Source organism: Ostrea edulis, chromosome 9, assembly GCF_947568905.1.
Source record: "Ostrea edulis chromosome 9, xbOstEdul1.1, whole genome shotgun sequence".
Taxonomy (NCBI): domain Eukaryota; kingdom Metazoa; phylum Mollusca; class Bivalvia; order Ostreida; family Ostreidae; genus Ostrea; species Ostrea edulis.
The window spans coordinates 8,902,958-8,917,091 of NC_079172.1; the positions used below are offsets into that span (position 1 = coordinate 8,902,958).

At 34.7% G+C, this 14,134-nt stretch overlaps 2 protein-coding genes across 3 annotated transcripts; both read left to right on the plus strand.

Annotated features, from left to right (window-relative positions):
• The first annotated feature begins 445 nt into the window (after positions 1-445).
• On the plus strand, positions 446-6,892 carry LOC125658729 (uncharacterized). 2 transcript variants are annotated; one of them, XM_048890118.2, is made up of 3 exons: positions 446-695; positions 1,264-1,609; positions 4,816-6,892. In XM_048890118.2, exons 1-3 carry the CDS (start codon positions 603-605, stop codon positions 5,496-5,498), a joined length of 1,122 nt encoding a protein of 373 aa, XP_048746075.2. In that variant the 5' UTR covers positions 446-602; the 3' UTR covers positions 5,499-6,892. The 2 variants fall into 2 exon arrangements, with proteins under 2 accessions (XP_048746075.2, XP_048746076.1); XM_048890119.2 differs by having other exon boundaries at positions 578-776.
• A 2,823-nt stretch (positions 6,893-9,715) lies between these two features.
• Positions 9,716-13,625, plus strand: LOC125658730 (neuropeptide Y receptor type 2-like). Its single transcript, XM_048890120.2, has 3 exons — positions 9,716-10,491; positions 12,500-12,567; positions 12,661-13,625. The coding sequence occupies exons 1-3, from the start codon at positions 10,413-10,415 to the stop codon at positions 13,537-13,539; spliced, it is 1,026 nt and encodes a 341-aa protein (XP_048746077.2). The 5' UTR covers positions 9,716-10,412; the 3' UTR covers positions 13,540-13,625.
• The last annotated feature ends 509 nt before the right edge of the window (positions 13,626-14,134 follow it).

Sequence of the window (14,134 nt, forward strand, 5' to 3'; positions counted from 1 at the left end):
TTAATTCATATAATGAACTTATATGTACTAAGAAATAAGGACTCTGTTTGGAGGTGCTTTCAACACAAACCCACTTGGCAGAGGAAGGGGGCGGGGGAAGGGGGGGGGGGGTGTTTAGGTCGCCCCCTGTGAAATAGATCCGCCTAGTGGATGCATAGACTTTAGGTCTATGATAGATATGAAAAAGTGTTACAAGGGGGGGGGGGGGGGTCTTAATTTAAAATAGGGAGAAGATTGAAGATTAATTCATGTTCTGGAATTAACAAAATTGTATTTACTGCAGTTAGCATGCTTACAGTTGTTCCAACTTCAATGTCGCATAACTAGGCCTACATCATAGATCTTTTAAAAAAAAAAATAATAATAATAAATGTGTTGGGCTTAGAGTAATTCTTTAGCCCCATAAGGTCACTAACACAAGACGCGTGGATCACCCCACGAACTCAACCTTCAACTTGTTTATTTGAGGAGAAGAAAGGGTGGGTATTTTTAGTCGTCGAATCACTTGCCCTTCCCAGACTCGATAGTCTCAGTATTCTACAAGTATACATAGTCGATGTCAGGTGTTGTAGCGCAACTAGAACGTTTTGAAAATTCGAGATATGACCCGAAGTCATTTTTGGTTTTCCCCTAAGTGGCCCCCAAAACGACTTGACCGACCCAGTAGTGTTAATCAGCTGTTGTGTATTGTGAAGGTAATGTCCAGCGAATTTTCTAGCCTTTTCTTAACTGGTCATTAATGGTTTGATTACTCCTTATATAACCAATAAACTAAGGTAAGATTATAAGATATATTTAGTTGTAACTTGTCATGAATCGTGACTGTCTGAATTCAAGTGGAGACAATTAAATTGCATGTTCTAGACCTTTATCATGGCCGCTTGGCAATTAATTCTACGTACGATATAGGCCATGCTCACTGTGTTACTTTCACTTTAGAGTATCCTACATGTATCACATTCTGTGATATTTTATATCTGAATAAAATGAAATGAAATGAAACCGTATTGGTTCTAAAATTATAATTATTAAAAATGAACATGTACATGTATATATATATCTAATATGAAACCACATGGGCTAACTCATCACGAAATTTTTGTCTTAAATTTTTAATAATATGATACCGACTATTCTGTATTTACAAAGAGAATATGATCAATACAGATGGTGACGAGCCGCTAGTGATTAAACTGTAACTTGTGTGAAAGTTCGCATCAATTTGATGCCTTAGATTTATTATATGATGAATATGAATTTCAGAAGGCGGATGATTATTGTGCAGAAAAGGACAAATCGTTAGAAAAATTTACCATGGCAGAACTTTCCGTGGACCATGGGAACAGCTCCCTCGACTGTTCGCGGACAGGGTTCATGCCATTTGATGACAATATGGCATATGCATCAACCAAAATGACCAAGTCTGTTGCTGAGTGTCAGGAGTCGATCTCCAGTTCTCAGTTAGAAGTCCAAAATGTCCGTTCTCCTGACCAGACAGATGAAGGTTTAAGGAGAAACAAGTATCACTGGAACTTTTTTAATTTCTACAATTCACCGACCATTCCTGAATCGGATGAAGAGCTCGAAGGTGCCAAAGTCAGTACAAATGGTAAGTATGTGTTGTGTGATGCTGCATCTGAAGCTTGTCGATTGGATGACGATGTTGTATTGATAATGTTGTAATTAGGGCTATACGGATTGTGGATATCGGCCTGGATAGCTCATTGGTTAGAGCACCTGACTAGTAATGCAGGGGTCCCGGGTTCGATTCCCGGTCCAGCCAAAGATTTTCTCCTCTCTCCTATATATACTACAATATCAACCTTGAATTAGGGAGCTGATATTTCACTGCTTGTCCATTTTTGGTTTTTATAGGGCAAATCTTGTTCTGGTCTGTTTGACAGTCGAAGTCGTACTACTACTAGACTAGTTCTTCTATCTGTCCACAGAACTTAAATTTGGCCTTCACTAAACTTGAATTTTTTTAACTAGATGGATCGATACATTGATACGCTTCATTATTCAGAAAAGGAAGCTAAAATTCTCATTAACTCAATTTACATGTCTGGCATATGATGGTATTTAGAATATGAATTTTTTTAGGAGACATGAATCTCATTTAGTTTGAGTAAATTAAGACTTTTACAACATTTTAGCTGGTACATGTACATATATGTTAAAAGTTATTAATTAGGCTGCACTGAAATTTTGCAATAAATGATTCTTAATTTAATTTTGACACCTTGTAGAAATGTGATGAAATTAAAGAATTCAACATGTTTTCTTTAAATCAAATTCTAGATGTTTGAAATATCTAAAGTTCACCAGCATCAAGGGTCGATTTTTGGTCCCTGGGCCTCATTGGGGACCCATTTAATGTTTGAAGGCAGTCCCCAAGCCACATCAGCCTGTTTTCATTTGCTTTCATTATTCTATGGCTGTTATATAACTGTAACAGGAAGGGAGAAACTCAATGAACCAGACTGGGATTTGAACCTGGCCCACCTGAATCTTTAGTCAGATGCTCTACCAGCTGAGCTAACTGGCCACCGGCGATCAAACCAGGCTTACCCTAAATAAAAATGGCTGTGTTTCTACTAGCCCAGGTTACCCGACTGACCCTAAACCTCCTACCCTAAAAAAATTTTTAATTGATCAAGAGGTCATTGAAGAAACATTTTTTGGACATATTTGAGTTGATACTTCGTGGATGATTTGTATCAAAGCATTTAAAAGTTGCATTAAGTGAAAAATGAGCCCCTCAGTACATGTTAATATACATGTACCTGCAAATAAATGGAAATTGTGATCAGAATCTTTCTTTGTGTACTCTGATAAAATTTGAGAAAAAGTAAGATTTGCTTCCTACCGATCGACCTATATCCAAATTTTGACATGGGTGATAATGAAAATGCAACACTTTTTTGGTCTAATTTGGGCAAATTATATATTCTAAAAATTTTCATATTCTAAATATATTATATATATATATATGATTTACAATTCGATCACAATATTATTGTTAAGTTGTAAACTATTAAAGCCATTTAATAGCTTGACTGAATTCCATGAAATGAGAAGTACTCGATCATTACTAGTGGTATCATTTACGATTGTAATATATTGTATTGATCTGTTCATCGGGCTACAGCTAAGTAGAGAAAAATAATTAAATTACAAATTTATAAATGGAAAGAAAAACAACAGGAATTAAGTATTCCAACATCATTTAATTAATCTATTGCATTGACGTAGTAAAAATTTAAATGCCCTATTTACTAGTATTTTTTATGCTATAATATATGCTCATTGCTGGAATGACCTTGGCATTGCCCCAGTTTTTAACTGTTCATCGTAGATCATTGCGTAGTTGGGTTGTTTTTTTTTATTCACACTTGTAAACAGACACAACTATATCATGATCTGATCTGTGTTGTTTAGTTTATTGAATGGTGAAGTTGTAATGGTTACACACTTGTGGATTTTCTACTTAATATAAAGGATTGCATCATCATATGCAGGTACAGTGTAATATGAAAATAATTTATTCAAGTAATTATTTGTGATATATTTATTTTGATTGTTTTCTTGTTTGTAATATTAATTTTAGCAATGATAACTTAATTGTGAAATTGATAGTGATTTCCACAGAGGAGAATAATTGTGTTTATTTGTCAATCTGTCTGAACCTGTGTCCGTCTTATATTCTATAGCATAGGGACAAAATATGTGAGAAGATATTCTTCTCAAGAACACGAATGCACATTATTTATCATATAAGTATGCCACTCCTTGGGACCAGGATGGGGCCACAATTGGGGGGAGAGGGTGGGGTGGGTTAAAGTTTAGAGTAGTACATTTGTCAATTTGATATGCAAGCTTAAAGCATCTTCATGTTGTGTACATGTGTTTGTTCAAAACCATGTTCCTTGGGCTTTATGAAGGGCCACAGTAATGAAGGAATTTATATTTTACGTGTATAGGAATTCTAAAACAAGATGTGTTTATGCATGTGTGATGTACATAATCATGTTTTAATCTAGTGGTTAAAATGCCCACCTTCAAATAGCTGCACTTTGATTTACAGTTTCAGAGAAGTAAAATGAGATATTTGCTAATGAGAACATTAAATTTTGTAATTGATTGAATGTTTGATTCGATAGATATAGATATATATATATATATATATATATATATAGATGTATGTATGTATATATATATAATGGTACATGACGTACTCGAGTAATAGCAAGTTGAAATTGATGAATAATGAATGTGTTGAGTATTCCATGACTCATGCCAGGAAATCACGACTGTCTTCCTGCACAGTATTTAGTTATTGTACGTACTATATTAAAGTTAAGGTCATGTACTTACATGCATAGGTTCTTATTTATATATAAATATAATTGTACATTGTTTATGCCAGTAAAGGTGAGATACCAGTAAGCAGGTGCTGAATTAATTAACTGTTGATCCAGTTTGATATATATATGTGTCTCGCTACTACTCTGAAGTAGCCTAGGTTATTTCATGTCATGATGTGGCTTAATAAATAATTGATGGTCAAGTGGGTTAACATGCTGGCCTTCATATCAAAATAGACTAAAGAGAGATTCTGTGGTCCAGAGTTCAAATCCTGATTTGGGCAGAGATAGGTATCCAATGATAGTATGAATACATGCGTGTTAATACATACATGTACATGCATGTGTCTTTACTTGGGGTAGCCATAATTATCATCATTGGTGTTATTTATAGTGTGGTCACTTGCTTCAGATACACTTTTCTACTTATTCTTTTATTTTAAATCAGGTTTATCAGAACCAACCATCCCAATAGCACCTCCTTCACCCTTACCACTGAAAGAAGATGGCACTGTCTTAGAACCTATGTCGTCAGGCTCCAAATACAAAGCTAAGCCCGGGAGCAGCCTCTCTGCGGAGGTCATGAGACAACAATTAACTGGTGCCCAGTTTTCTAACTTTTCTGATCTACTGAATTCAAATGAAGTATTCAAATCTCTTGAAAGAGGACATTTGGACAGCTACACCCTTAGGAAAGCAAATTCGTTGACAGAAGTTGACTTCTTGGAGGATTCTTTTCGGGAAAGAAAGAATTCTGGCTCATCTTCAACTTCCCTTCCACCAACCCCTGCCGGGTCACCAAAACAGTTGCGACGAGCTTCTTCGGCTTCAACCCTGCACCATCTGCGAAGTGTTCCTGACAAAATAAAGGAGAGTGCCACAATGCAGAACAGTAGCGACAATGCTTTGATTAAGCATGATTATGACTTGGTCCCTGTTGTGAAAAAGGAAAGAAGTGCTTTTAAAGACACTGTTAAACCCACTGAATCTAGGACTCTAGAACACAGTGACAGGACTACATTCTCCCGAAGCTCAGAATCTCTGTTCACTAAATTTCATAAATGGGGAACTACTTCACAAGTGAAAATTACAAATAAAGACATCAATGCTTGGGCACCTGGAGGATTTTAGTTTTTATGTTTTGTTAACAGTGAACTGTTTAATAATCTGATTTTTAAATGATTATCGAAAAGTTATTTGTATGACTATTGGTTCTTTGAAAAGTTATCACTCATAAATTCATACTACTGAATTATATTTTTTATTTTGCCATATTTAAGTTTAATAATTTCCTACCTTAAAATAATGATGGCAATCGCATACATGCACAAGTATTTATATAAAAGTGTTGATGGAATTCGTACATTAATCAGACCTGTGTAGAAGTATTGCATTCTGTCCTTCATATTTAAATATTTTGTACAATGTAGATATATTTTGTGTCTGATCTTTTTAAAGCCTGCATGTAAAACTTGAGGGAGTTCCAGTTTCAGAATAACTTTTATGTGGGATATTCGATTTTCTTTTGATACATAGACAAAACTCTAGTCCTATTTACATTTGAAGATGTACATTAATATAACATTTTCCTCTCATTGTGTGAAAACTCATTGTCATTCTCTTCATTATCATCATTTGATGCATTTCTTGTTTTGTACACTTTAGTACTGGAAAGGAGATTTCATAGTAAGACTTATCCAACTTCTGAGCTAGTTGATTTAAGTCGAATTCACATTAGTTCTGATTTTACTGTGTTATGCTGTGTTCTCCAATGTACATGTGTTTCTGTATGTGGATGTGATTATGTTGTGCAGTTAGTCACTGCCACGTGATCCAATACAGATGTCAGGTTACCTCTTAGTCATGTTAGTACCAGTATTAGGTCCAGTCTGTTGTGAACACTAAGTGGGTGTTAGTGAATAAGTTTGTATTTCCATATTGAAACTGTCATTTATAAAGAATTACAAGGTATTTCAGTGTAGATTCATATTGGGAAATATAGGTTTGGTGTAAAGCCTTGTGAGTGGTGTTGTCAGCATTGATTTGTATTATCAGAATTATAAATTCCGTATGTATAATGACTGTTTCACAAAACAGACTACCATTATTTGTTCTCAAAACATGTTATAAAGAACCTTACTTGATGAGTTATTTGAATATGTCATTTGTCACATTTATGGGCGGTGAACATCTGATGTAATTAATCACTTGTTGCTTTCATAATCTCATAAAATTGTAACATGTGGATTTCAAAAACTTGAAAGTTACCTCCCTTGTCTCTGTTGCTGTACACCACAGAAATATGATATATGTATGCATTTACATAGGTAAAGATGTACTAAACGGAATAGGCCGTTGTATATCATCATTATCAAATAAGGGCAGAGTCTATTAAAATACACATGTTTATATAATTATTCAATATAATATATATCTGTCTCATTTGAAATGTTCATGCTGTGAAATCAACAGCTTGATTGTTCTTTAATATTATTATTAATATTTCATAAAAAAATCATATTTAATTAAATTGTTTCTTGTGTTTTTGTATGTTCGGGGATTATTATTTCGCCTGTGTATACAAGTTTATTGAATTTACACCCATATTTATCAGGGGTTTGTTGTGTGTTCAACTTTGCTTAAACTGGATGATTTTAAAGAAATCTCACCTTGATTTGAGGTCCTATTTGATTCTCAAGGTTAAGAGTAAAACTTGTTTACTTCGTTTAATGTTACAAAAACAGACCAAGGCCAGTGATTGCAAGGGTCAGTGGTGTGTTAAAAATCAAAATAGTCAGAGTACTTGCTCAGTCCTAAATGGCTCAGTGAGCCTTTAAGTTTCAGAATTATAGGCTAAAGAAAGTATTACATACATGGACACTCTAGGTTTCAGTATGATTAATATACAAATTCCATCAACACTTTTATATAAATACTTATGCATGAATGCAATTGTCATCATTATTTTAAGGCAGGAAATTATTAAACTTAAGTAGCCGAGTGTTTCCATTGATGAAAAAATAACCCACAACAAGGAGTAATTTTGATTATTCAATATATGCTACCACTCTTCCCTTGAGGAATTCGGCTACTTTTAGAAATTGTTCAAAAGAAAGTACTTCTTTGATACCGACACACAGCTCTTAAAGGTTTTCACGAAAAACCTGAATTCCATGGTTCTCCCCACCCATATATCTACATGTAACGCACACAGCTTCAGGAGAATTTCACAAAAACTTTAAACTTTGGGTTATTTTCATGATTTTCGTAAGCGAGACATCTGAAAAGTAGTGGTATACCGAGATGCAAAAAACCACATCTTGTCATACACACAGGGGCTATGCCTGTTTTGGGCCCATACTCGTGATACCAAAACGGACTTAACCCCTGTGCATGATCATACGCACCTCTGTAAGATCTTGAAATTTCTGTGTTTCTTCATTTAAAGGTACAAGTATATACATATGTGATTTCCTCGATGGTGATATCTGAATTTTGATTGCACATTGAGATACCCAAATCTATGGAGCACGAAATTAACATATACTGAAGTAATTGAATATATTTTAATCAAGACGTTTGCCAATCTAATTGAAATTAGATGTTGGATCCGCTTGCATACTCGCTACACAAACATCTAACAACATCCCGTAGAGGGTCACGTCAGAGGTCAAATTCGATTGACCAATGAAATCACCGCTGGCAAAATCATTGAATGTTTGTTGAAGTCGATAAGTCTAGAGTGATACCGAATTTGACCTCTGACGTGACCCTCTACGGGATGTTTTTAGATGTTTGTGTAGCGAGTATGCAAGCGGATCCAACATCTAATTTTAATTAGATTGGACGTTTGCTGAACATAATTTTGTATTAAAATTTAAAGTTAATTTGTACCTTTAAAAATTCTGCCGAGAAATGAAATTTAGAATCTGTGACAGCAGGATTTTAGTGTTATGGCAGCTTTCAGTTTTCTTCTACATGTATCTTCAATCAATTTTTAGTCGGGGGGGGGGGGGGGTGTCCCTTTCGTAGCTGTTGAGGTTGATCGATCCTCATGTGATGTCATAGTTTTTTGTAAAATCTTTATCTAATTAAACTTTGCGCATGGTAGAAATATATCTTTCAGGGAAATTTTATTCACTGGATAAAATAAAAAATCTGGTGAACTATTGATACTGAAAAAGTTCTATAAGTTTTATTTCAATTATTTATAATTTGAAAGATGTTGTCAAGGGCAATGACTCTTACGCTGGAATTTCCTCACTGCCAATCTCTACCCAGAGTTATCGTTCCCGCTAGCGCAGCGTAATACGCCTTCTGGTGAGAGATTGCCTCACTGCATGTCTATTATACAATGATTCCCCTAATATTCAAAATTAATTTATACATATTTATGAACTAGCAGTTTTTTAAAGCTGCTGACATTTAAGATTTGTCATTTCAACATTTTTTAAAATGTATTTTTATCATTCTCTTTAACGAAAATGTGTGATTTTCTGATGTTCATTGTTGATCTATACATCTGGGTTTTTTTTTTTTATGTCTGACATCTTACAAAAGGTGACAACATACACGTTTTCTTTGATTATTAATTAAATTAAACTATATTGAGTGGAAATTAATACAGTTTTCCCACTTTAAATTTCAACCATTAATATTGATAAGTAAGAGGATGGAGCTATGTAAACTGTTGCAAAACATCCCAGGCAATGGCTGGCATAATACAAACTTTCAGACAAAGTGACCCGCTTAATCATTCGTTCTGGAACAATAAAAGGCAATTAAAGTTATCAAATATTGATATTACAAATATGTAATATGTGACGGGTGGTGTCCGTACCGTTGTTTACTCTTGGTTTGTGTTTAAGGTACCGTGTTAGGTCAAACTCCTTAACGAAGTATTGATTCGCTTGAACAATCGGACTAATTATATTTTTTTTAAGATTTGGACAAACAAGTGACAAAGGGTGAGAGAATTATATTGCCCTTTTATTCCGAATGTCCAGGTGATTTACTGACAGAATATAAATTCAATTTTACTTGTGCAGTGGCGGATTGAGGGGTGGGGGTGGGGGTCCGGCACCCCCCCCCCCCTCACTCCGCTCTTTTTTTATAGCGATAACTGTGCATCAAAGCAAGAAGGAATCAGGATTTCAGTCTGAAATGCATTAAAATGAATTATTTTGAATAAATAAGTCAAGTTTGTTTAAATTTTACAAAGAATATGATAACTATTTAAATGAAAGGAAGAAAGAACAAGAATTTCAGTCGAACATGCATTAGAATGCATCACTTTGAATCAGTCACTTAAAAATTTTTCCCGGGGAAGCCCCCCCCCCCCCTCCGAACACCCCCCCCCCCCAATGGCAGGGGGTTCCCCCCTCCCATACCCCTCCTTTCCGGCCTCAAAACACCCCACAGAAAGGTCTAGATCCGCCACTGTTGTGAGCCTGCAAATTAAGTTGTAGGACATACATGTAAATAAAATAGAAAAACCTACACAGTTTAATTTCTTTTTAGATTGCGATACTTTTGTAACTCTATTCAATATTACATGTATTTTATCATAATCACATGTTTTTGCTAATTCAGGAAGTTTCCATGGTGAAGTCGTGGTTTTGGTTTAATTTGACGCCCTTGTACATCCGATGTATAAAACCAAGTCTGTGGAGATTATCTTTAGTAACCTTTGTAAATTTTTGTAGAGTTTGAAGGTAATTTTCTGAATAACAATAAATTAATCTAAAGGTAATTATTTACACTAAGCATACATATGGATTCAAGGATTAAATATTAACCTCGTAAACCTTTACTTTATTAGCTCAAATAATAATGCCTTCGGACAATATTTATAAGACAGTCATATTCCAAAATCAATGGATCATTTGTGGAAATGAGATTGTATTCGCTGTTTGTTCCATCACCACAGTTACCGCTACACGGCCGCAGTGACAGGAGCGAGTAATGGAAGCTGACTCGCTCCTCCTCTACTTCTGATAATTTTTGAAAAGTGAATTGTAAATTTTTGAAAATAATAACCAAGACATGGATTTATCGTTTATTGACCCCAAGACCAATGAATCTGTTTTTACTTTCTTTTCGGAATTCAACAGAACTTGGTCAGGTGAGTACTTTTTAATTATTTTACACCAATATCTAATAATGTATATCTTATTGCTCATTTGTTTCCACTTATAAAAAGTAAGTTTTTCGTTTATCATTTTATTACATGCAAGGCCTACTTGTTGTGTGTTGTCGATTTCGTCATGATTTGATTTAAAAAAAAAAAAAAAAAAAAATGTTGACTCCTAAAAATTCAGTATTTGCATTTTCAAATGTCTTGTCTGTGATAAACCGTTGATATTTTCTCTGTTCATGTATAAACTTATCAACTTTTAAATATCTAAAAGAGCATTCAACATAATTACATGTAAAAAGATGGAAAAACAAAGTAAACATGGATTTAATTCTGCATAATCGGTTTCGCCAAAATGAAATTTTAAAATATATATGATATTTTCCTTTATATAACGGTCGAAGAATATATAGAAAGAATATCTGTATATTTACAATTTAACTAACTCCAACCCCAACCCCCCATAAACGTGAATAGTAACTTACGGTAGGATATTTTTTTTTAAAAACTTAAAATGCTCACGAAATGGGAAACCAAATATGAACTTCAAGGAAAAGTTTTGATCTCACATTCATAATTCTTAGTATTGGCATATATTCTGACATACCAAAGTACAACACTATACTTAAAAGTGACACATTGTTCCGTCAAGCAGGATGTGAATTGAAATTTATTTTTCAATTATATTTTTATTTAAAATGACTTAATCCGCATCATTATGATGAATTACTTACCTACAAACTAGACATTTATTTTTTTTAAAAATAAAATTCAGTGCCAGAGACATATTTGTCTTTATTTGTAACATGCTATTTGTATTTCAATATCTACGCGAACTATAACAATATTGTGTAGTTTCAGAACCCTGCTATAATTAAACATGTCTATAGTACACGCGACATGACCGTCTGTCATATCTAACAACGAGTCAGAATTAGCATTTCATCTGTCGCCTAACAGCTTCAGATTTTATTGTGTCCCATAAAATTTATGTCCAATTTAAACAATTAGAGTGGACCAATTTTACATTGTATTCATGCAGCAGGCGTCATGGAAGTGACCAGGATTCACAGATCTATCTCCCTTAATGAACATCTCCCTCCACAAATCTACAATAACTTTTACAATGCACATAGTCTTGACAAGTTTATCAAACCATATTGTTTGATGTTAAGTTAACATATCTCATTCTCTGAGTGTCTATCTGTACGAGATGATCATAAAACCACACACAGTTTGGCCATTTTACACTTTCCCTATCCCACTTCTGTTATATCAGATACGATATAGTTCGTACGTCATTGTTTACACAGAAAGTGTCTGTCTATTCTCGCTTTGGGTTAGGTTGTAAATATTAAGTGCGGGAGAGAATTCAGAAACACAGAACTCCTTCAGGGAAATGTGTGATTGTGTCTCTGATTGAATGGAAATTGTATACTGACGAGATGTGATAAAAATTGTTTCAGTGCATTATGGGGTTTGGTTAGAGAATTCGTGTATCAAAATGTTTTTGATTGATAGTTCTAGTCACGTTGCCGTTCCCCTCATTTTTCATTTTGTTCAGTTTATTTATTTATCTATATTTGGTTTGTTTGTTTGTTGTTGTTTTTTTTTTGTTTTGTTTTTTAATTCAGAACAGCAATATTGTAGATTTTGATTTGACAAAATATTGGAAAATCTGTCAAAATGTTCAAATATGTCATCCTACAATGTACTAAGATATAAATTGAAAATCGTTTTCTACAACTCTAGTACATCTGCATTGCAGTATATTTCAATGCCTCTTCCGTGATCATCTGAAATTGGCGAATGCTGCCTCGTTTTACTTTGCTCAAGGGACTCGACGTCCATTTGACTGAGAGAATTGACCAGTCCTCGAGTGATTTGACGAGCTAGGGATCACGCTATTCTATGAGCAGTTGTGAAAACCTCACACCATCGATTCAATTTGTTTCATTGCATGTCACAGTTTAACTTCTATAATTATTTGTTTCAGGACAATCCGGAATAGAAGCTACAATACTCATTATCATCCTCGTCGTAGCGGTGGCAGGCAATACAATGGTAATTACTAAATATAGTGAGAATTTTTATGGTTTAATTGAGCTTACCAGAAAGTTTCTCGAACACACTTACAAATGAGTATTATTTCTACAGGTAGTGTGGGCAGTTTTCAAAAACAAGAAGATGAGACGACCAACAAATTATTTTATTGTGAATCTTGCAGTTGCTGATCTGCTATTCGCAGCTTGGATTCCATTTATTCTCATCACACGGATAACCCACCAGTGGGTATTCGGTCACGCAATTTGTAAACTGGTGACCTACGTACAATTTGTCTGCGGAACCAGTTCTATTTTAACGATGATGATGATCAGCATAGAGAGACATAATTATGTTTGTTCACTCCCCGACAAAAGAATCACACTGAATATCTCTGTAATTCTTATAGTCATTATCTGGATTTTCTCGGTGGCTTTTCCGGTACCCGTTGCCATTGCTCAATCAGAGATGACTTTCAGACTCAATAACTTAACCTACACATTCTGCGGTTTGTCGTGGCCAGAATCGTTTCACGTCAACATTTATCTCGGGTGTATGGTGTGTTTATTTTTTGTTCTACCTCTTGCCGTCATTTTATACAATTACATCAAAATTTTCAGAGTCATGAAATCTGCCTCTACCCGAACAAGAAATGTGCGAGCGGACAAGCGGGCCGAAAAACAAGTGCGCCTGACTAAAATGTTCATAGCCATAGTGTGCATTTTTGTTCTGATGTGGTTGCCGTTTTTTGTCGTCAGTTTTCTGGCTGTCTACCTCAAACAAATAACATCCACCCAATTCACGGTCACCATCATCCTCGCATCGGCCAATACAAGCCAGAACCCCTTCATATACGGGTTCTTTAACACAAAGTTTCAGCGCGAATTTCGAAATATGTGCAGTTGTTTTATTGAGCATTATGATTCGTCCACCACGTACAAAATTGACCGGGACGATGGTACTATCAATGGAACTTTTTCAAGTTCTAAGTAGTCAGAGCATTGTTCCCGTTTATATTATTAAAGTATTCGATTCTGTGCCACGAGCTGTACGATGTAAATAAATGCAGGTACAATGTATATCTATGGATCCTTATTTATTTATTGGAATATTGATAGAGAATCTGCTCCGTTATAATATTAATTATGTACAACAATCAAAAGTTGATCACTGTCGTGATGTGTGACCATGTTATGGCTGACATTAATCACATGTCGGTTGTTGAGTTTGAAAGCAAGAGTTACGGACGTATTAAATGAGACTCTAGCTCTAATAGGTAATACCGTATTAGTTTATATATATTTTGGTCATGCATATATATGTGAAAATCTTAAAACACTACGCATCATACAGGACTCAAAATTAACATATGCCCGTCAGTCTATGAGTGGCTAAAAGTCTGGCTGACATTTGTTATAGTCAGTCCGATGGGACTGGTCAATTTTCTAAAACGTCATTCTGGAAAATATACTTATGAATCTTAAATGCGCATTTGGCATTCCTCTGTAGATATCAGGCGCACCTGATTAGTAAATATAAATCTCACATAAGTATTACAATATTGTCTGAGGCATATTGAGTTAAATTA